This window comes from Pongo pygmaeus, chromosome 7 (genome assembly GCF_028885625.2).
Source record: "Pongo pygmaeus isolate AG05252 chromosome 7, NHGRI_mPonPyg2-v2.0_pri, whole genome shotgun sequence".
Classification (NCBI taxonomy): domain Eukaryota; kingdom Metazoa; phylum Chordata; class Mammalia; order Primates; family Hominidae; genus Pongo; species Pongo pygmaeus.
In genome coordinates, this window is record NC_072380.2 from 151,703,823 (window position 1) to 151,727,289 (window position 23,467).

A 23,467-nucleotide genomic window follows, 5' to 3' on the forward strand; every position below is an offset into this window, starting at 1 on the left:
AAAAGCTTAGACACATAATTTTGAGTAAAGAAAACAAAAAAAGCCAGATGTAGTCCATTATTTACATAAACTTCCAAGAATCTATCCTATGCCTAATGGTACTATATTTGCTTATGCTTATGTATACACGGATACATAAAATGGTTTTGGAAAGAGCTTTCCCCACATCATGTTTCCTGTTATTTCTCAGGCAGTGGGGGATGCTCTTGGGCATGGGAGCTAAGGTTGACTTCAGCTTGAAGACGGAACACGTGGATCACTGTGCAAGGTGTCTGTGTGTATTGTATTACGTACATACTTACGGTGTATGCATCTCTGTGGCTACAGATGTGGGTATGTATTTCCAGAGGGAAGAAAGAAAAATTAAAGAAATGAAAAAAAACAGAAGAGAAACGAAGTAAGGAGGGAAGAGAAAAAATAAAAGAAGGAAGAACGTTTATTCAGGATGTTCAGTTATTACCAGTTGTTATCCCTATATGGTGCAATGAGGATGGTTGCTGTTTATTTTCCACATATTTTCCAATTTTTTTTACAATCAAGGAAAAAGGAAAAAATCTGTATTTAAATTTATCAGAAACTATTATATATCTATCCACCTACCTGCATATATATATTCATATACATATGTACATATATGTATGTATGTGTGTGTGACCTTTGCAGACCTAGGAGCTACCTTTCTCTAAAATTATTTATGCAGCCAGAGCCATGTCAGTCTTGCTCTCTTTTGTGGGTACTGGTGTCCCCAGTGCTGAGCACAGTGCCTGGCACATAGTAGGTGCTCAATGTATATGTGATGAATGATTGATGTAATGGCTGAATAACTGAATGAGTTAATACATGGATGATGGTGAATTGGGGTTCCAATATGGCAGTTTTCTGAGTCAGGGTCTTTCCTTCTAAGACGGTCCAAGGTGATGATTTGGTACATGGTTCATGCAGGTGTGGAGAACACTGAGGGCACTTAGCTCCCAAGGCTTCTCCCCGGTGGCCTGGAACCTGGGGTGCAGAAGGCCCCCTGGTACTCACGTCAATGGGCACACTGTCATAGAGGCGCTTGCCAATCACAGTCTTGCCCTGGATGTCAATGTTCTCCCGTTCCTCGATGGGTAGTGTCTGCACCAGCGCACAGTCAATGTACAGGGAGACGTTCTGGGCCTGGATGCTCAGGGCGATCTTGTGCCAGTCCCGGTCAAAGAGGTCATTGACCCGGGAACCTCGGAAGACCACCCTGACAGCATCTTTCACGGCACCCACAGCGTTGTACTCGACTGCCTTGTTTTCACCATCCAGCCGGATAGAGACCTAGGGAGGAAAGGACCAGAGACTCCTTGAGCTTCTTGGGGCCAAGGGAAAAGAAGAGAGTGGGAAAGGGGAGTTCAGAGTCAGACCTGGCAATCTGGAGTCAATCCTGGCTGTGACTCTTACCAGCTGGTAACCTGCCATCTGAGTTTGGACCAATTCCTTCACACCTCTGAGAGCCTCGGGTTCCTCCTCACACAATGATGTTAATGATGTCTACCTTGCAGGCTGTTCTAAACCCAGTATTAAAAGGAATAATTGCACTCATACATTAACGCAGGGGTCACAGCCTCAACTGTCTGGAAGGGCTATGCGGGTAAGAGAGCTTTGGTGAGACTCCAAGACAATTCATGCACAGAGGGGCTTGAGTTGTGAGACCAGCCAGAAATCCTAACTAGTTTCAGTGTCTTTTAAAATCGTGGGCTGGTTAAACCAAAAATATCTTCTGGCCTGACCTATTACCCTACACTGTCTTGGGGCTCCCATAAAATGTTTCTTGATAGCAGGGGTCTGATCTGTCTGGGTCATTGGGGTAGCCTTTGCAAAATGCACAGGCATTTTGTAATGGGCAAATTCTGGAGAAGATTTTACTGTTTTACTTCTGATTTTTTGTTTTGTTTTGTTTTTTGAGATGGAGTCTCACTCTGTTGCCCAGGCTGGAGTGCAGTGGTGTGATCTCAGCTCACTGCAGCCTCTGCCTCCCAGATTCAAGCAATTCTCTTCTCCTGCCTCAATCTCCCGAGTAGCTGGGATTACAGGTGTGCACCACCACACTCAGCTAATTGTTGTGACTTTAGTAGAGACAAGGTTTCACCATTTCGGCCAGGCTGGTCTCAAATTCCTGACCTCAAATGATCTGCCCACCTTGCCCTCTCAAAGTGCTGGGATTACTGATGTGAGCCACCGTGCTCAGCCTGATTGCTTTTTAATAATGAATAAATGAGTAGGTTCTCATCCATGTACTCATTTTGTCATCCCTCCAGAATATTCACCAAACATCCTGTGTGCCCAGCAGGCAACATGCCAGGTGTCAGGAACACAACAGTGGGCAACAGATACACAATCAGTGCACAAAAGTATGAACAGAATAGAAGGCACAGAACGTGAGTATCCATTGAGTGAATGAAATAGTATTTCCTTGTTCCATCTCTGCAAGGTTAGTCTTCATCTGCTCTAATATTCATGTGTTGCCCTTCCCTGGGGCTCCCTGCTCCCAGGACCTGACCTTTTAAGACTTCATCTTGGCTCCCGGGCCCTTTGGCTTCTAGTTGAGCTTGGCCCATGGGAAGTCCATTGGAATGGAGACCAATGAGCAGGAAGAGAGAGAGATGGAGCATTTATTCCTCCCACCCCTCCCGGCTTCCCTGTAGCTCCTGAGTGGCTTTGTCCCTCCATGTGCCCCAGTTCTTTGGACATATATCCTCCTCTGTGACTCTAGAACTCACCATCTCCTCCCCGTTCCCCTGCCTATCCAGGCCCAGGTGGTAGCTTCCTCCTGTGGCTGATCCTGGGATGCCTTGGCATTTCTTGCTGGTTTCCTTAACCCTTGTCCCTTAACCGCATCAGCTCCCTTAACCCCAGTTACTTTGCTACAGCACTCATCAAAAATGTGGGCCCAGTGGGGGCTGTCTCTTGCCAGCCTGCATCTAAACCAATGAATCACTTTTTAGCTGTGTGACCTTGGGTAAGTTATTTAACCTTTCTACAGCTTCCTCATTTGTAAAATGGGACCAATAGTAGTGCCTGTTTGTGAAGAGGATTATATAAATTGATCCATGAAAATTTAATTAAATGAATTGTCATGAGGATTATGAGAATTATAATATATATAAAACATTTATATAGTATTATTTGCCAGGCACTGTTCTAAATATTTGCAATAATGAATTACGCAAGTAAGTTCACAGGCATCACAGCAGTGAAACCTTCTCTGATAAACACATACTCTTGGATTTTAACCTGGCCATCTGTTCTCAAATCCCAAGATGTGATTTATTGACTTTCTTCTTTTTTCTTTTTCTTTCTGTCATCCCAGCTGGAGTGCAGAGGGGTGATCTCAGCTCACTGCAACCTCAACCTCCCAGGTTCAAGCAATTCTCCTGCTTCAGCCTCCCAAGTAGCTGGGACTACAGGTGCGCACCACCATGCCCAGCTAATCTTTGTATTTTTAGTAGAGATTGGGGTTTCACCATGTTGGCCAGGCTGGTCTCGAACTCCTGACCTCAGGTGATTTGCCTGCCTTGGCCTCTCACAGTGCTGGGATTACAGGCATGAGCCACTGTGCCCAGCCATTTATTGACTTTTTTCATAGCACAGCATCAGTATATGAAATTATCTTATGCATGTCTTTTGTTCACCTTTTTGTCTTTCCCATCCATGCTTTTAAACAGGCACTTTCTCTCTTCATCTCTGTAATCCCAGTGGCTAAGAAAACACATGGTACACAGTGGCACTCAATAACAAGGTACTGAATGCATGAAGGAATGAACAAATGAATAAGAGTCTCTGTAGTTAAAGGAAGGTGCTCACATAGTGAAGGGGGATCAGCTACGTATTCAACACAACCTGGGTCTTCTGGTCTCTTTTTCTGTGCTCCACATGGCTTCAGTACAACCAAGGAAGACTGGGATTTATTTTAATTGCATCACCTATTTTATGCTATGAGTAGGGCATAAAATAGAAAACTATGAAACCCTGTCTAATGATCTAATACTTCTAATACGCATAAAGCTAATACTTCCATGACTAAACATGGTCTTCTATTTCATATGTTCGAGCACTGTGTCCCTGAACCTTCAGAGCTTCCTGGGGACATGACTTTCCCAATGTTTCTGCCTCTAGCATGATATAGAGCAAGGAAGGGCATCCAGCAGTCCGATGTCTTGTGTCTACCAATACTAGCTGGGTGGCCCTGGGGAAGGCACTTTCTATGTCAGCTCCATCAGCAAATCCTACTGGTTCTGTTTTCAAAATTAATCTACAACCTGATTGTTTCTCCTAATCTCACTATTACTGCCAGCATCCACACTTGCCTGGATCACTACTATGTTCTCCTAATTTGTCCTCCTATTTCTGGGCCTGCGCAACTCCACAGAGTCTCTTCTCAAACAAAAAGTCCCTACACTGGCCTACAAGACTTGTTGAAACCCAGCCTCAGTTTACCCAAATGACAAATGGGGAAAACGCCAGCTTTTAAGGGTGGTTGTAAATGGCAAATGAAAGCATGCACATATATATCTGTAGATGAACTTCTCTATCTGTAGATCTACCATGACTGACAGAGTGCACGGGCATGCAACCAACACCACTCTGCTCACAGTTCATCTTCTTTATAGGTCTTTATCCAACTTTCCTTTGTCTAGCCAGTATTTCCCCAGGGCATGGAAGTGCGCATCACTGGCACTTCTGGTGACGGGCACTCAACCAAGCCTTGATTAACAAGGGTAAATTTCTGTGTGCCTCTTCACACAGGAATCTCAAATCTCAAGACAGTCTTCATCTCTGCATGGTTCTGTGGTATTTCATCCCATTACTCATTTTGACAGAAGGAGCGGAAGATGCACACATGGCAGACAGGGCACAGACAGCTCTGCAAATGCCATGAAGGAAGAGATCCCAGACTGAGGGGGCGGTGCAGGCTTTCCCACAAGAATGTAATGTCAGGTGCCCAGTCCCACTGCACCAGACCCTGAGAAAACGGAGAAGCAAGACCTGTGCAATTGGAGATGGAGTTGGACGGGAATGCAATGGACTTCTCCAGAAAAGTGGCCTCTAGAGAAGAATCCCGACTCCTCCATTCAGCCTCCCACTCTTACAAAATCAAGCCTCTCAGCAGTTAGTTTGAAAATGTCTCTGCATCTCAGTATGACCAGGGATGTTATGGAAAAATCATTCAACAGGACTAATTGATCAGGACAGGCTTGGAACAGAAGCCAGCTGAGCATGTGGTTAAAAGCACAGATGTGGGAACCTGAATGACTGGGTTCAAATCTCAACCCCTGCTCTTATTACCTGTCAAAAGGTAAGCAAATTTCTTAGCCTCTCTGTGGCTCAGCTTCCTCATAACTGTGATGCTAACAGTAGAAAATATTCATAGAGTTATTATGAAGACTAAATGAATTAGTATTTGTAAAGCCCTCCGAACAATCCCCAGCTCCTACTAAGAGCATGTACATGTTGATAAGCAAATGCATCTGAAGTCAGGGCCCAGCCTCAACCTGGGAGGGCAAGCTCATTGATTAAGAGTATCTTGCCCTCTCAGATGGCAGGCCATGAATGTGATTGCTGGAGGCCAATTGCTTGAGCATGCTTTTATTTTATTTTAGCCCCTAGTGAAAGTTTAGTCAGTATCTCCCAGCTGAAAGTGAGTAATATCTTCATCCAGTTCATTTTTCTAGGAGAGGAGAAAGAATCAGTTTGTCTATGACTTGAGAACAAGGGGATTTGAATTTGGCAGAGAACAAATAGTAGTGTTGCTTTTATCTCAAACCAACAGATTGTGTTGATGGCTTTGAATTTCAGATTACTCTTTCCTCACCGGACTGTATGCTGGTGGAGAGCTGTCCTACCTTCATGGGAACTGAAAGCTGAAACACACCAGAGGTGAGTAAAGACAGGACCCAGAGCTTCATTCAGAAGAACACAGAAGGGAACTTCTCATGATGAGATTTTATTATGTATCAGGCACTGTTCTATATGCTTTACAAACCATTATTCCATCCGATTCTCCCACCAACGGTTCATGGTAGGTACTCTATTTTCCATTTTACAGCTAAGAAAACCAAGACTCAGAAAGATAAAGTAACCCATCCCAGGACCCACACCAATGAAGGAGTAGACACGAGACCTGAACCCAGGTCTATGTGACCCTGAGCCAGTGCCCTCCACTGCATCACGAAGCTGGGTCACTCATGCTGCCAATATAGCAGGTGTCACAGGACAGCAGAGTTGGCGTCCATGTCCTTGGCTAGACCAAGTGTCTCGGAGGACAGGAACTCAGTCTTCTTTACCCCCATCAGAAGGCCTGGTACTACATTATCATTAGGACAAGAAGCTGGACCTCTTGGGTCTCGTGACATCCCCCCTGCAAGTCCTCTGAGCCTCCGTACGCCAGGCTCTCGATCTCTCTAGGCCCAGGGATAAGAGCCCTGGAGAAAACATGGTGGGTGGTGCCATCCCCTGTGGGAGGGGAACAGAAAGCTCAGGACCACTGAGATAAGGCACTGCGGCCCTTACCTGTGGGATGCCGTACTGGTCGATGACCTGCCAGATATACCAGTCTTCCTTCCGAGAGGTTTTCCTGAACCGGAAGGTTGTGACAAAGGCGTACTCATCAGGTAAACCTTGGGGGAACACATCCCTGGAGAAAAAGGAAGACAAACACACCAGGCTTGGCGATGAGAGCAGGGAGCCAGCAAAGTGAGCCCACACAACCCACCAGTGATCAAGCCCTGCCAATTTGACTTCTTAAATATTTCCACCATCCACCTTCTTGGCCTGCCTTCACTGCCTTCTCCTTAGGTCAGGGCCTCAAAGTGACCTAGACCATCATCATAACCCCTGAGGCTCCAACATCAGCACCTTCAAATCCATCCCTATGGTGCGTCTGCTTCCATCTCTCCACCACCACCATGACTGATGACATCCACAGTAAACACTAAATAGTCACACCTCCGGGATCAAATATGGAGAAACTCCCAGCTTCGCCGCTCCCTGCTGCATCCCTCCTCGGCCAGGACAAATGGGTATACCTTATCGTGCTTGGTGCCCTGTCCCAGATGCCAGGATGCCATGGTCTGAATGTTTCTGTCTTCCTAAATCCATATGTTGAAATCTTCACACCAAGGTGATGGTAACAGAAGACGGGGCTTTGGTGGCGGGTGATTAGGTCATAAGGGCAGAAAGCTCATGAATGGGATTTGTGCCCTTATAAGAGACCCCAGGGAGCTTGTTTACCCCTCCCACCGTGTAAGAGTACAGGGAAGGATGGTGTCTATGAGGACCCTGATCTTAGACTTCCCAGCCTGCAGAACTGTGAGGAGTAAATGCTGTGTATAAGCCACCCAGCTTAGCTTATGGTGCTTTGTCATAGCAGCCAGAATAGACTGGGATGTAGCACATCCTCTTCTCTCCCACAAGGCCCAGGTTCCTGCCTGGCCTGTGGAGCCAGCCCCTCACCTCGGGGAGGCCTCAGCTCCCTGTTGCTCCACCCCCACCAAGTCCTGGGGCTGCTTTTCCTCTTCCAAATTCAGAAATGAAAATTGTTAATTCTCTCTATGGAGGCTCAATCCCCCGCACCGAGAACCGAGATGCCATCCCTCAGTCCCTCTGTCCTCGGCGCACTCTCAGGCCAGCTGCCCTTCCATCTTCCTCTGTATCATGAACAGGGCACCTGAACTCCCTCCTGCCTCTTGCATGTCAGCACAGAACCCCGCCACCCCCACCAACACGCAGCCTCTCCTGACTGCACATCCCCAGCCGGGACCTGAGCCATCTCCCTCTTCTCCTCTTTCTTCCTCTCCTTCCCTCCACAACAGGGTTCTGGGAAAGATCATTGACATCACCCCCTCCTTCCTCATCTCTCCCCATCTGCTTGACTCACAGCCACCTGTCTTCCAGCTCTCCAGACTCCCCATGTTTTCCTCGTGAGGTCCCTGGTGAGGAAACACTGACAAATCCCTGTCCCTCAGCACCCACTTGGGTCCCTGCAGCACGGCAGGCACTCCATAAAAGTTGAAGGAATGCAGAACTTTGAAAACTGTCAACAGCTATTTCCATGGAGAAACCTCTCTTTCGCCAGTGCTAGTACAGGACCTGGTTGATTTTCCTGGAGGACGCATCCTAGACAACACATATGTGGGAGCTGCCCCAAGCCTTGTAGTAGTCTGAGCAGCCTCCCTGGCCCCCACCCACTCGATGGCAGTAGCAACCCCTCACTCAGTTATGACAACAAAATTGCCTCCAGATACTGCCCAAGGTCCCCTGGAGGGTGGGGGTGAAATTTCTCTTAGTTGAGAACCACTGATCTATCCTAGACTTACATCCTATCAAAATAAAGTTTAGCTTACTTTTTCATAGTGTTTCTCAGATTCAATAAAGCACTGACACTTAGGATCTCATTTGACATAAGAGTCTAAGATTTAATAAAAATACATATCTTTTGAGAGCTTAACATAAGCTCACCACAACTCTTTTCACATATTGCCTAATTTCTTCCTCACGAGAATCTATAAAGAAGGTATTACAGGCGTGAACCCAGGAGGCAGAGCTTGCAGTGAGCCAAGATCATGTCACCGCACTCCAGCCTGGGCGACAGAGCGAGATGCCATCTCAAAAAAAAAAAAAAAAAGGTATTTTGATCCTCGTGCTATAGCTGAGGGCACCCAGGCTCTGAGGGGTTAACTCCATGCCATCTGGCTACTAAGTGGCAGAGGGAGACACACCTGGGACCTGCTCTCCTAGGCTCTTCTCTTAATCACCAGCTGACTGCACCTTAACTGCAGAGCCAGCTGAGGCGGAGCCCAACCCTGCCCTGGGGGCTGGGGACTGCCTCAGGAATGTACATGACATTGACTTCCCTGCTGGAGGAGGTGGACCCTGCCTGGCCAGACAGACAGGAAGGGAAGTGGGGAGGCGTCTGAGTTCCTGGTTCTCAGACTTGCAGATCCGCAGGGACTTTGTTTGGCTGTAGGACTTGCAAGCAAGATTCTGATTCTCAGTTTACAGCTCAAGGCTGGGAGATGATGGCCCAGTTGTTCAAAGTCATTCTCTGAGTTGGGATTTCACCCAGGATCACATCCAGGTAGTAGGAACAGGGCCCATCACTCATAGCACCTGGGCCTCCCTCAGCATTCAGAGACACCCTCAGTCACTGCCCATGCAGGAAGAAGATGGGGCCTCCCCACCTGCATCCCCAGAAACACGCTTTGTAGCCACAGATCAGTATGCTGCTTTGTTTTTCATTTTCTCTTTCTTTTCTTTCTTTCCTTTCTTTTTTTTTTTTTTTTTTTTGAGACAGAGTCTCGCTTTGTCTTCCAGGCTAGAGTGCAATGGCATGATCTCAGCTCACTGCAACTGCCGCCTCCCAGGCTCAACCAATTCTCCTGCCTCAGCGTCCCAGGAAGCTGGGATTACAGGCGCCCCCCACCACACCTGGCTAATGTTTTGTGTTTTTAGTACACAGGGTTTCAGCTAATTTTTTGTATTTTTAGTAGAGACATGGTTTCACCACATTGGCCAGGCTGGTCTCGAACCGTGGACCTCAAGTAATCTGCCTGCCTTGGCCTCCCAAAGTGCTAGGATTACAGGCATGAGCCACAGAGCCCAGCCATTTTCTCTTTATTTTCTTAATGAATCCAATTATGCTATTTTTTTTTCCCTGAACACACTTTCTTCTTATACCTTGGAAATACACACAGACGAGTATATCATAAGAAAAAGTACAGATTTATCTGTTAATGACTTTTTATTCCCCTGATTATAATAACTTTTGCTTAATACACACACATATGTGGGTATATGTGCATGTGTGTGTGTATATATATATATACCTACATGTGTGTTTATATATGTACCCATATGTACCTATATATACATACATATGTGTATCACTCATTTTAATCAGGGAGAAAAAAGATCATTAACAGAAAACATCTAAAGAAAGGAAATAGCCGAAACCAATCTTTTCCACAAATAACATAGCAGATGTGAGATGACAGTGGAAGGGTAAAGGGTATGTAATTAGAGGACCTGAGTTTGAGGCCAGCCTCTGCTTCTTCTGACCTGTGAGGTGTTGAACAAACCACTGTCCCATTTTGAGTCTCAAATGTACCAGCTAAGTGAAAAGTGTAATACCTGCCTTGCTCGTTTCTGTTATTGTCATGAGAAATAAATTAGATAAGATGCGTCAATGCCCTTTAAATATTAAACAGGTGAGAAAAAATATAAATATTGAAAGTGACAACTCTTTTCTTTATGAACAAAATTAACTTGCAAACTAAAATTTTATGTATGTGTGTTTAAACTTCAAAGCTTTAGAAATTAAAAGTATAATATCCTTTCTCGAAATGAAACAGCTTTGCCAATTTGATTTTGTTTTGGGTGCTCTGCCATTAAAACAAATGTGGAAATTCCTCCTCAGAGCAACTCTCAGAGAACAGGAAGGAGCCCAAATCCGTGACCCAGAATCGGGGTCCCATGCTGTGTTCCACAGAGCATTGCCTGAATTCGGCCGCTTTGCTCTTTGATGCAAGTGCCTCCTTAGAAGGTTAGCAAACAGAGTGGTCCTTGGTTAGACCCTTCCACTAGATTTGTGTAACTTTTGCTTTCTTTATTTTGTTCCTTCTCCTTTGCATTTTTTTCTTAAAGTTCCATGGGATTTTTTTTCTGCTTACAAGTGGAATGGGTGGTGAACTGGACATATTAGGCAAAGAAGTGTGGGGGAGTGAAGAAGGAAATAGGGTGTAGACTCTGCTCATCCCTGTGCACCCGCCACATGAGCATGGGGCCAGGTGATTCATAATAACATCCTCCAGCACCTGGCTGTGTGTGGCGAGAGAACAACCTCGTTGTCTGGGTAAATGACTCTCTCAAGAGTTGGCTGACAGCGATTATTGTCTTTGTTTCATGAAAACGAGACTCAGAGAGGAAGTGACTTGTCTCATTTCTTCTTCTGTAAAATTGCTCTTGGAATGCAGACACTGTGAGCCATGGATGAAATGACATTAGGGTCTGACACAGTGCCTGGTGTGTGGTTGGCACTCAGAGAATGTTCATTGAATTAAAAAAACAAAAAGGATCACACACATGCAGAAACCCATACTCTATGAGCTGGCGTTCAAAGCCAGTCTTTGCCAGACTAGCAACTGAAAAAACATTTTCACTCGTTACGGGCTGTTGACTCATTCATTCAGCAAATACTTCCTCATTCCCTACTCTGGGCAGGGCTTAGTTGGGTGCCGAGACTGTAGCAGAAACCAAGGCTCAGTTCCTTTCTAGGACTTCTCATTGAGCAGGGGAGATAAAACTGTTGCACAACTGATCAAGTAACTTCAACACATTTTGTACAGAAGTACAAATTGGGAGGAGGGTAGGTAAGGGGAAGGCCTGACTTTGGGGATTCAAGGAAGGCATCTAGAGAGCATAATGGGTGAGCATGCTTTGCAGGATGAGCAGGGCAGGTGTCCCAGGTAGAGGAAGAACATGAACTAAGGCCTCCCAGTGGGAAGAGGATGCCTGGGAGGACCCAGAACAAAGACAGGAGGCAGACAGGGAGGCCTGGAGGATGAGCCAGGAGGCCACAAAGGCAGGACGGGGCTGGGTCACACAGGGGCCTTCCTCTTCCCGGCCTTTTAGTTTACTTAAGAACACTGGAGGCAATTAAATATTAGTAGTTTAAAGATGGAAGACAGGTCGCATAACACAATATTGTCAGAGGTGTGTGAACCAGAGCAACTCCATCTTAAACAGGAGCTGGGTAAAATGAGGCTGAAACCTACTGGGCTGCATTCCCAGATGGTGAAGGCATTCTAAGTCATAGGATGAGATAGGAGGTCTGCACAAAATACAGGTCATAAAGACCTTGCTGATAAAACAGCTTGCAGTAAAGCAGCCGGCCAAAACCCACCAAAACCAAAATGGCCATGAGAGTGAGCTCTGGTCGTCCTCACTGCTACACTCCCATCAGTGCCATGACAGTTTATAAGTGCCATGGCAACGTCAGGAAGTTACCCTATATAGTCTAAAAAGGGGAGTCATGAAGAATCCACCCCTTGTTTAGCATATCATCAAAAAATAACCATAAAAAATGGGCAATCAGCAGCCCTTGGGGCTGCTCTGTCTCTGGAGTGGCCATTCTTTTATTTTTTTACTTTCTTAATAAACTTTCTTTGACTTTGCACTGTGGACTCACCCTGAATGCTTTCTTGCACGAGATCCAAGAACCCTCTGTTGGGGTCTGGATTGGGTAACAATATCACTTTTGTTTTCGAAAGATTTGTCTGCCTGTAATAAGAATAGAGCATTCATTTTGGTATCATCTTTAGCCCCTGACTGGAGGCCCAATAAGTGTCAGGAACTGGACAAATCTTTACATCATATCCTATCAATAATGTTGCAAGGCAGGAACATTCACTTTGGATTGAAAACATGAGAAAATTGAGGCACAAGGGCAATCAGTAATGTGTAAAGCCAAGTACCCAGTCAACGCTGAGACTCAGTCTCAACTGACCAAAGCCACTCCGCGATTCTGGTGAAGCCAAGCCTGCCATGAATGCAGTGTCAGGTCCCTAGTAGGTGCTATGCACTACTAAACCATACACATGTGTTATTTCATGAATGGACAGAAAAACACATGTATGAATGAATGATTAATGCCAAATGTGTATGGAAAGATAGGTGTAGAAGGATCAGAGAACCAATGAAGGCAATGATGATAGATTGGCTAAAAAGCAGGTCGAATTCCCTGGTCCAGTGGTTCAGCTGCTTCATCGCGGGGCAGCCTTACAAGGCACTGAGTAGGTTAAAGCCCGGCTCAGTGCCAAGTATGAAACAGAGGCTGCTGGGCCCCTTTCTTGCCCTTTCCCATGACACCCTGTGCAGGTCTGGAAAGAGAAGTGGCCACTCACTCAGTACTTTGCACCACAGGGAAGGATCCCATCCGTACATAGGAACTCTGAGCTCCATTCTCTCTCTTCCCCAAGATTTCCTTCACACTGAACAAATCCATCAGGTCAAAACCTGTACAAAGAGAAGAGCTGGGAGTGAGTTTGGAGAAGGAAGAGTATAAAAGACAAAGGAAAATCACATCTGCTGTCTGCAAAGGCAGTCTGCCCATCCTGCCCCAGGAGAACAGATCAGGAGGGAATTGTTCAAAGACACATTCAGGGAGAAAACATAAGCACCCGAGTAATGAGATGTACAGCTTTGGATTCAACTCCAGGAAAAAGATGCAGAAGAGCACAGACACTGGCTTTCTCAAGAAAATGTGTGTGCATGTGGTTAAGCGTGAGACAAATGGAGGGTGTCCTGGTTGTGTGAGGGCCACAGGGCCTTTGTGTTCATGAAACCCAGATGTGTGCCCTTCGCTCATGCAGGCTGGCTCTGCAGGCAAACGGCCACTCAGGGCTTTCCTTCCTGCAGCCGTATTTTTGCCTTGCATTTGGACTTTATGTGGGTAACAGTTTGGCAGCTTTTAAGTTCCATGATTTTTAAAGAAAGAAACATCAGAGAGGAATAAACTGTCTTCATGATACTGCATTATTTGAAATGATTTTGTTTTGTTTTGCTTTGTTTTTCCTTAGTTCAGTTTAATTTCTCTCTAAGAGAGGACCTTATATGCACTGTCAATGTAAAGTAACAGAAAAATCAGGGGCTTTGGACTTGGGTGAGGCCCAAGGGTAAGGACGGGGGTTTGATCCTGAGCGGCCATGTGTATGTGACACTGGGCAAGTTACGTGACCCACAGGAGTCTCGGGTACTTCACTGTGGAAGGACAGCAATGATGCCTACTGGGTAGGGCTCTGTGATAATTGTGTAAGACCCTAAATATGCGTCACTCAGCATATGGTGAGAAATTCATAGAGTGGGTTTCTTTTTACGAGTTATTCCCCACAACCACCAGCACATGCTCGTCCACATTCCCCCACAATGGGATGCTTTCTGCAGACCAGGTTCTCAGGGGGGCCTCAGGACAACACTCGTTCTGGAGGCTAACAGTGTGACTCAACACCTGCCTGAAACTCTCTCTCTCAGACACTGGGGAAAGCTCTCAGCAGGTTACAGGGAAGCCGGCTGAAGGCAGGCACCAGGCTGAGCTCATCTGTGCACCCCCAGGGATGATATACTTCTCGGTATTCGCAGCTAACCCATGAGATTTTAGGAAGAGTTCCTCACTGTTTCCAATATTCTAAGGCACTACTGGAAAAAAAAAAAAAAAAACAGGAAATGGACTTGTAGGACTAACATAATGATTAAAGCCTCTTAGCCTCTTTTACCACTAAATTCTGCCCAAAGAGATTATTTATTCATTCAGTACGTGCTTTTGAGAGCCGGGGCCACGCCAAGCATTGTGTAAGAAATGTCAGGGAGGGAAGCAGGTAGTCTGATGTAGTTTGAGTACTAGAACTGGACAGATCTGGGTTGTGATCGTATCACCATGTCTTTGCTGGGTGACCTCAGGCAGGTTGCCTGACATCTCTGAGCACTGGTTTTTTTCATCTGTAAAAAGGGGATTATTTTCGAATGTACCTCATTGCTATGAGACTTAAATGATACAAAGTTCTTCATACAGTACCTGACATACAGTAACTCACCAACAAAGCACTTTTTATATTTACTGTTTTCTCATCACAATTGCAGCATCCTCTAATGCTAAATTTTGTCCACAGATGTCATGTATTTATTCAATAGATGTTTTTGAGAGCTTGCAATATGCCAAGCCCTGTGAGCTCCAGGGTTGGAGCAGGCACCAACACAAAATCCTGGCTCCAGGAGAACTGGAACTGGTGGGGACCCCAGAAATAAGGAAATGCGCAGTGCAAGTGTGCAGTACAATTCCAGGCATGAAGAGTCAATGAGCAGGGGCAGCACTGGAGAGGAACAGAGCTGGGGCAACAGGGAAGGTGCTCCGGGAGGAAGCTACCAGGTAGAGGCCTGCTCTGGCCTGCGATGGTCTGGGAAGGGGGTTCTGAGCAGGGCAAGGTTGCTCTGGGATTGAAACCCTGCACTTTTTGTATTAGACCGTTCCCTGCCCTTTGCCATCCTGAGGTTGTCAAGTTCTCGGAAAATGACTAAGAGCTGCCATTATGTCATTTTTAAATAGCATTTCACACACCGGCTATTTAATGGAATTCATGATATAATTATTAAATGATATTGGGTCCTTAAGATGGGAACAGTATTCAGAAGCTTCATCATAGATGGAAAAAGCACCCCTCCAAACCGTGCTTGTTTACACACACTAGTGTGAGTGATTCAGCATCTCTGGAGACGGTTGGTTTGTGGGAGGGAGCAGGCACCCACAGTCCCACAACTGAGGTCCCCTGTGGTGCATGGGTTGATCCAGCTGAGAAGCTGCCACTAGGGACAGGCTGAGTGAGGCCAGCTTTCCTGACCCGCCAGCTGCTTGAAGACAGGGCCCAGCTTGCTGAGTTCGCCACCCTATCCCCCTCAGGACCTGCAGGGCTGGCCCACAGTGCAGATTTGTCAAACTGAACATAGAGCCTCAGTCTGAGCCATAACGCAGCCTTGGTCCCTGGGAGAGACTGTGTGGAGGAGAGAACACCCAGCACGTGGACCAGATACTCCTGAGTGAAGTCCTACAAATGAGCTGTGTGGCCTTGAGCACGAGCCTCAACCTCTCTGGGCTTGTTTCCTCTGCAGTTTTGTAAAATTGGGATAATAATAACAGAGTGTAGTAGACAAGTAAGGGTTATGATAACAATTTACATGCAAGTCCCTGTTCCCACACTTTCTCTCCCTGCCAGCTCTCAGGTAATTTACTCAACCTCTCTGGACCTCATGTCTTCATCCACCAAATGGGACATTAAGAATAACCAGTCAGCTGAGCACAATGGCTCATGCCTGTAATCCCAGCACTTTGGAAGGCCAAGGTAGGTGGATCACTTGAGGTCAGGAGGTCAAGACCAGCCTGGCCAACATGGTGAGACCCTGTCTTTACTAAAAATATAAAAATTAGCCAGGGGTGGTGGTGGGTTCCTATAATCTCAGCTACTCGGGAGGCTGAGGCAGGAGAATTGCTTGGACTCAGAAGGTGGAGGTTGCAGTGAGCCGAAATCGCACCATAGCACTCCAGCCTGGGCGACAGAGAGAGACTCTGTTGCAAAGAGAAAGAAGAAAAGAAAAAGAAAGGAAAGGGAAAGGGAAAAGGAAAAGGAAAAGACCAGTCATCAGGCCTGGACAGGACAATGGCCCTGCACAGTGTCTGCCTGTCTGCCGGTGGCAATACATTCTGACTCTACTATTAGACATTCATGTCTTGGAAAATCACTTTGAGTTTTAAATGAGAAAATGTAGGAACATGCCTGAAACACAACAGTTGCTCACCAAATGCTGGATGCTCTAACAGGTCCCTCATCCTGAATGAGAGCATGATCACTCCTCTAAACCCTCACAAACTCTAGATAAACATGTGGCATGGACAGGTGGGTGAGTCTCCCTGACACTAACATCCTGTGATCCTGGCTAGGTCACTTTCTTTCTATCAGTATCCTCATCTGTAAACTGGGAGAATGGGTGCAATTTGATCATCTTTTGTGTTTTTAGCACCAAAAACTGTTGATCGTATTTCCCCCAATTCTTGCCATGGCTGTGAAGAGTCCCAGTCAAACTGCATTTTTTGCATAACAGTTAATTTGAATGTGCAATTGTATGCAGTGAAGAATCCCTCTGTTCAGTATGCCGGGAGACGGGAGTTAACGGGAGTTAACAGAACAGCCACGGTTCCTACTCAAAGCCATGGGGTGAATCCCAGGTAAAGGTACAATGCATATCGGGCATTTATGATGTTTAACGCAGCCCAAGGCAGTCTGCTTCCACACAGTGTTCCAGCTGGGAGACTGAGGAAGTTATCTGGTTTTGCTGAGCCTGTTTCCGTAACTGGAAAAATGGAGAGAATAATTTATTGCAGGGCTGTCAGGAGACCTAAGAGTGATGATGGGATTAAATACCTGGGGGGAAGCCAGCACTCAGGAGTTGCTCGGTCAACCCCACTGTTCCTGCCTGGGGACCACAATGGGAACCTGTTGACCCAAGTAAAGTTTAGTCCCCTGGCAATAGCTCTGCCACCACCCCAGAGCCCCGCCTCTTTTACTCTGGTTATAAGGACCAGGCCTCCAGGGTGCATGACTGGGAGCAGCCGCCACACCCACCAGAGAGGGAGTCCTGGGGAGCCCCTGAGGGAACCCCAAGTTGGACGAGGCCAGTCACCCAGACATTGGGAGACATTCACCAAATGCATGCTGCGAGCACTCCCTCTCCCTCATCTCCCCCCTGCACTGCTGTTGACATAGCCCCCAGCCCACCTGAATAGGGCCTCAATGCCCCAGAGGCTGCAGTCTCAGCATTGCCTGGGGACAGAAGCATGGAGTCCCCACAGCTCTGGGCTCCCAGGCAGGCCCAGTGAAGAGCAGTTGTTGGAACTGACTGGGCCCCATACAACAAGGGGCCTTTGACAACCCACCGGGCTTCCCCTGTATTGGGGCCCCTGTGTCTGGAAGTGTCCTGGGGCCTGAGGAGCCCCAGCAGTGGGAGGGGCTGGTGCCTCTGAATGGGGGAGCTTGGCCATGAAGACCTGGAGGGCCCCGCGGTTCCAGGGTTCCATGAAACTGGTGCCTAAAGTGTACAGTCTCTTAGGATGAGATGTTGTCCCAGAGAAAGGCAAAATAGGTGAGAACAGGTTTTGAGACCAGCCCATTCTAGGTTCAAAACCTGGCCCAGCCCTGGCCTGAGGTGGGACGTGTCCTGGTGGCCTCCTCCTCAGTGATGCAGGGGTGAGGACGTGCCTTGCAGGGTTGTCACTTTGAGGGGCCCAGACAGCACCTGGGAGTTCTTGAGTTCGGAGCTGGGGGAGGGGGTCACTGCTGAAGAAAAGCAGCAGCCAGTGTAATTGAGGCAGTGGAAGCAGTGGCATGTAGGGAAGGAGAGCACCACAGCCGGCCACACCTGGGTTCTTGTCCCTGTTCTCAGACTCAGCAGCTCCACGGCTTTGGGGCAATTTCTCAGCACCTTAAGCCCCCATTTGTCATCTGTGCAAAGGGGATAGGCAGCCACTTCTCAGGGCCACCTGAGGAATCTCACAGAGGTGGGGTCCCTGGAGGCTCATGGGGAGTGAGGGCTCTTACTCAGAGGAGGCTCACAGGTGGCCTCCGCAGCCCCCCAAACACTCATTGAGGGATGAGGGAGAGTGAGGAGAGCCTAAGAGCTGGTCCAGAATCTGGGCAGACACATGCCCACCCTGGGAAAAGTCAGGGCCAGGAACTGCAAAGTGGGCTGGTCTTCTACTTCACAGCACCATCAAACACCACTAAAAATGGACACCTTTTTTTAGTGTCCATTTGACACTAAATATGACATCTGCTTTTCCCCTCAGCAGTCATATTGGAGAGAATATATGAAATAGACTTGTTTTCAAAAAGTAAGCCTATGCTCTACTTTCTGGTTCCACTTTTATTGGTTTCAGTGAACAAAAACAAAGAGTTGAATACAACAAAACTTGGAACAACAAGGAATTAACTAGGTGGCAGCAAAGGGCACCAAAAAAAAAAAAAAAAAAAAAAGATAAATTGCCCAAAATAAATAAGGGCTGGGAAGGAGAATAAAAAATGTTCCCGAGGAAAGCAGGCTGTGATGCAAGGCACTGTGAGATAAAAAAAGCAATTGTTTCATGCAAAAAATAGAGCGAGCACCTCGCTGAATCCAGGGAAGCTGCTGGAACACGTGGTGTCAGAAGACCTTAGCGATGCCCCAGGTCACTGGTTGAACCTGTTGTGCCAGGCACCTACTGTGTGCTCCTCACCTCATCCAGCAAAGGTCGACCTGGATGGAACTTTGCTGCTGCCCTCCCCCACCCCCTTAGCTGCCTTAGTTCCTCTTGGAGTTTCCATGGGTCTGGGCAAGATGCAGGCAGCTTATGTTTATGGGGCCTCCTCCTCCAGTAGATGGAGAGCTCTTTGAGGAAAGGGATGATTTGATCTGTTTCTCCATCCTTAAAATGCCTGCTGCTTTTGCTGTTCCTGTTCGAGCATTTGAGGGTTGTTTGTGGAAGGAGAAAAGAAGAGAATGAAGGAATTCATGACCCACTATAAAGGGCCTCCTATGTGTTAGATGCTGCGTGGGCTGCTCAGGCTGCAATCATGAACAGGCATCTGGGCTACTGTGGGATGTCAGGACCCACGGCGAGGGTACACTGGCTGGGAATAGGGTGGGCTGGTGCCGGTCAGGCTGGGCTTTCGTCGGCTCCATCGGGGAGTTTGGGTTTCTTTCTTCAGGCAATGAAGAGCCACAGAGGGCTTTAAAGTGAGGGAGAAATACCATCTGGTCTCTATTTTCCAACGTCATTCTGGCAGCAGCGGATGGAGGGGCAAGAAGATCGGCCAGGAGTAGGTAAATGTACAATGCACACTGGGCATTTGCAATGTTTAATGCAGCCCAAGGCACTCTGCTCCCACACAGAGTTCCAGCTGGGAACTGGAGGGCAGAGATGAGGTGAGTGAGTGAGATGAGGGCAGGTGAGGAGGGAGGGATGGAAGAAGCAGTTGAATTGGAGAGCTGTTTGGAAGGTACCATGGGTAGGACTTGGTGATTATCTGGATGGGGGGCCCAAGTGGGAAGAGAGAGAAATCCAGGATGTCTGTGGCCAAATTTGAGACCTGCACATGCCTAACATATGCTTTAAGCATTAAGTAGCTAAACTTCTAGAAAAGTTGCCTAACACTTTTATTGGCTAGAATTTGTAGAACATTTGGTTATTAGAGCTGAGAGGGACTCTTGAAGACATTCTGTAGGATACGCTGTTATATATAGGTGAGGAAACTGAGGCTCAGAGAAGTCAAAAGATTGACCCAAGGTTGGCTGGCTGGTGAGCAGCAGGGCCCTCTAAGACCTATGCCTCCAATCTCCTGCGTCTATTCTCATCCTTGTGCTCACAGATCCAGCCCAGATATGCCCTAAAAATAGCCAGAGTCATTTATGGGAAAGCCTGGAGGTGAGGCTTTTGGGGACTGCATTTTTTCCAGAATACAAAAGCTGTCCCTATTACCCAATGGCATTTAAATTGGCAAATTTGAGGCTCCATCTCTCCACAACTCCCTCTTCAGCCTGAACATGGCTAGAGTGGTTTTCTGGGGCTGGTTATAATTAGAGGAGACGGTAGATAAAGCAGGTTCTCTGTGCATTCAGAACTGCACAAACGGTGTTTGCTCTGTAGACTGAAGGATGCCCAGCTGACACTGTGATTTCTTTTCCAGGGAGACTCCAAAGAGGGAAGGGAGGCTTCAGGACTCCTCTGGCTGTGGACTGACACAGGAGGGCCCATAATAGAGGGTCCCGGTCACCAAACAGACTCTTTGGAAGGATCCTCCACATATGCTGTAGACTAAGAAATCTGTTCAAAGTCCTGCATTTTCATGTGTGAGTACACACACACACACACACACACACACACCCACCCCTGAATCTTCCCAGCAAGAATCAGTTATTATTATTATTATTATTATTATTATTATTATTATTAAGAAAAGGTCTTGCTCTGTCACCCAGGCTGCAGTGCAGCGGCATGATCTCAGCTCACTGCAACCTCTTCCTCCTGGGCTTAAGTGAACCACCCACCTCAGCTTTGGCTAATCTTTTCATGTGTATTTTTTTGTAGAGATGGGGCATGCACCACCAGAGTTGGCTGATTTTTTTGTGTGTATTTTTTGTGGAGACGGGGTTTCACTATGTTGCCCAGGCTGGTCTTGAACTCCTGAGCTTAAGCAATTCACCTGCCTTGGCTTCCCAAAGCTCTAGTATTACAGGCATGAGCCACTGTGCCCAGCCAGAATTATTCTTAAGTAGAAAATAATTGCTATTCTTCAGTCTATAGAATGACAAAAAAAGCTTTAAATTCATTCTGAGTTACAGATGATGCAGGCAGATTTGTTTGTTCATTTGTCTGTTTGCCTTCCTTCCTTCCACCCTTGCTTTCTCCCTCCTTTCCTTTCTTCCCTCTCCCATCCATCATTTTGTCCATCCCTCCATCCAGCCTCCCATCCAACCATTCATGTTCCATGCTTTGATTAATGTTTCTTACTTTCACTAATTCATTCATATATCCATCCATTCATTCCACAAACATTTGTCACATTTCTTCTAAGTGCCAGGTACTGTCCTCTACTCTTAAGACACATAGAATAAAGCCCAAGTATAAACAAGTCCTGCTCTCAAACAGCTCATATGCTTGCTGGGGAGGTAGACAGGGACGCAAATAATTATAATGCCTTCAGATTGGAGTTATCAGAATAGAATAAAATGCTAAAAGAGCAACTAATTGCCCTGTGGGGCTTCAAGCAGTTTCCTGGAGGTGACTGTCGAGTTGGGCTTTGGGGGATGAATAGGAGTTCACTGTGAGAATAAGTTGGGGATGGACACACCACACAGAGGTAATACCATCAGCTAAGGGGAGAACTGCATCTTTGAGGGCTAGTAAGCATTCCAATAGATTCATGAGTAAGCTAGGACAGAAGAGTCAGAACCTCTCCTGCAGAGTAGGAAGCATGGACTAGATTCTAGGAGCCAAGGAATCCAGGTTTTAGAAAGACAGCCCTTGACGAAGGGGAGCGAAGAGGGCAGTGCTGGAGGTTGACATGCTGATTAGAGATGCTACAAAACTCCAGAGGAAAGACAGTAGTGGTCTGGATGGGCCTGGGGGCAGCAAAGGAAGTGCAATTTTCTTTTAACTCTTCCAGCCACCAAGTAGATGCAATGACAGCAAAAGTGCTATGTCCCCTCTCTTGGGCTGCCTGTCTGGGAGTGGCCAGTCCATTGGGAAGAGCTCTGAATATTGCAACAAAGCCTATTTTTCCCTTCTTATGGCAGGAAAAGAGACTAACTTTTGATGGTTGGGGTAAGTTTGCCTGATATTTAAGACAAATATGGCTTTCAGTTCTTCACTCTGTTGAATCAGTTACCTAGAAATACATATTGTACAGTCCAAGCTCCAAGACTGGCCACTCGATGTGGCAAAACAGTGGCAAATGTGGGCTTTGCTGAATGGTGGTCTGAATGCAAATCCTGATTCCACCACAAACTCAGGCAAGTGGCTCAATCTCTCTGTGCCTCAGTTTTCCCAACTGTAAAATGTGCAACAGTGCATCTCATATAACATATAGAGGAGGGCATCTCATATGCTGTGAGGGTAAATGAGGAAATGCGTGCAAACCCTGTGGCACACACTAAGTGCTCAGGAGGCGTTCATTATTACTATGACTTTTATTAACCACACTATTGTCATAATGATTCTCTTCTATGGATATGTGTGTTAGATAATGAATTACTTGGGTGATACTGCTATGAAGGACTCACGGCTCCCAAAGCCACAGGTAGATAATGCAATAAGGTAAGAATTTGCTTTGAAGATGAATATCAATGGGAGGGGTCTCAGGGAAAAGTTGCGCAGACAGATTCACAGTCCAGTGGATAGAAAATAGATTATCCGAGAGCCAGAGCCTCGCTGGGGATTACCAATGCAAAAAGTGGGAATGTTGAAGTGAAACTGACCAGAAGGTTTACACCTTGGCAAAGTATTGCGTTGGTGCAAAAGTAATTATGGTTTTGCCATTAAAGTTTTGCACAATTACTTTTGTAGCAGCCTAATAGCTCAGATATAAATATACTTATTTCAAGGAAATTAGGTTAACAAAGTGAAGAAGATGAAAGTCACCTTTATCTCATGTATTAGACAAATAAACCCTGACAGTGATAGCACCCCACTGGGCACCAGCTACGCAGCAGGTGCCCCACCTTGAGAATATCACTTTGTTTGGTTTCCTCTGAAAGTGCCAGTAGTTTATTGGGGAGATGCTTGAGCAGGGAGTAGAGGCAGGATTCAGGGAAAGAAAGCAGCTGATAGAGTATGGCATGAGGCCATTTACCCTGGTGGATGACTGCCCCTAGGAAACTCTGGGAAAAGGGGTCAAACGTGAACTTCAGAATAATCCCACCTAAGGAGCAGTAGAGCCGGGTGATTCTATACCAAGGGTCACTGGTTAAGAGCTGCTCCTGGCGGGTGTTCACTCCCTGGCACCTTTCTCCCACTGTGCACGTAGGCAGAGCAGCCTTCCACCATTCCAGAAAAATCCCCCAGGCACAAGATGCAGATGCTGGCATCTTTAAGACAGCAGAGCACAGTGACATGGCAAGGTCCCTGGGATGCAAGCAGGGTCTGCTGCAGTGCCTGCCAAACACCTCGTCCTGACCTTGCATGGCTCCCTGCTAGGATGGGGACACATAAGTGCTTAGAATTGGACCCAAGATGATGCAGGAGGGAGAGGAGAGACACCCAACCCAGGGGCAATGGCAAGAAGAGCAGGGCTGCTGTCCTGCAGTGGCTTCCTGGTTGGGAGTTGGGAGAGAAGAAAACTTCTTTGCCATATGTATTTAAAGTGCTGAG

General features: G+C 46.8%; 1 protein-coding gene and 1 long non-coding RNA gene across 7 annotated transcripts in view; one reads left to right on the forward strand and one right to left on the reverse strand.

Moving 5' to 3' along the window:
- Positions 1-23,467, reverse strand: part of COL22A1 (collagen type XXII alpha 1 chain) — a 336,676-nt gene that overhangs the window by 243,161 nt on the left and 70,048 nt on the right. For all 6 annotated transcript variants that reach the window (XM_054499251.2, XM_063669105.1, XM_063669106.1 and 3 more), the window contains 3 exons: positions 12,927-13,038; positions 6,538-6,661; positions 1,030-1,305 (listed from right to left, as the gene is read on the reverse strand). In XM_054499251.2, the coding sequence (XP_054355226.2) occupies positions 1,030-1,305; positions 6,538-6,661; positions 12,927-13,038 (512 nt within the window). The remainder of the gene's footprint in view (positions 1-1,029; positions 1,306-6,537; positions 6,662-12,926; positions 13,039-23,467) is intronic.
- LOC134740049 (uncharacterized) lies at positions 4,918-6,542 on the forward strand. Its single transcript, XR_010127306.1, has 3 exons — positions 4,918-5,323; positions 5,824-5,904; positions 6,074-6,542. It is a non-coding gene; the product is annotated as an uncharacterized LOC134740049 (long non-coding RNA).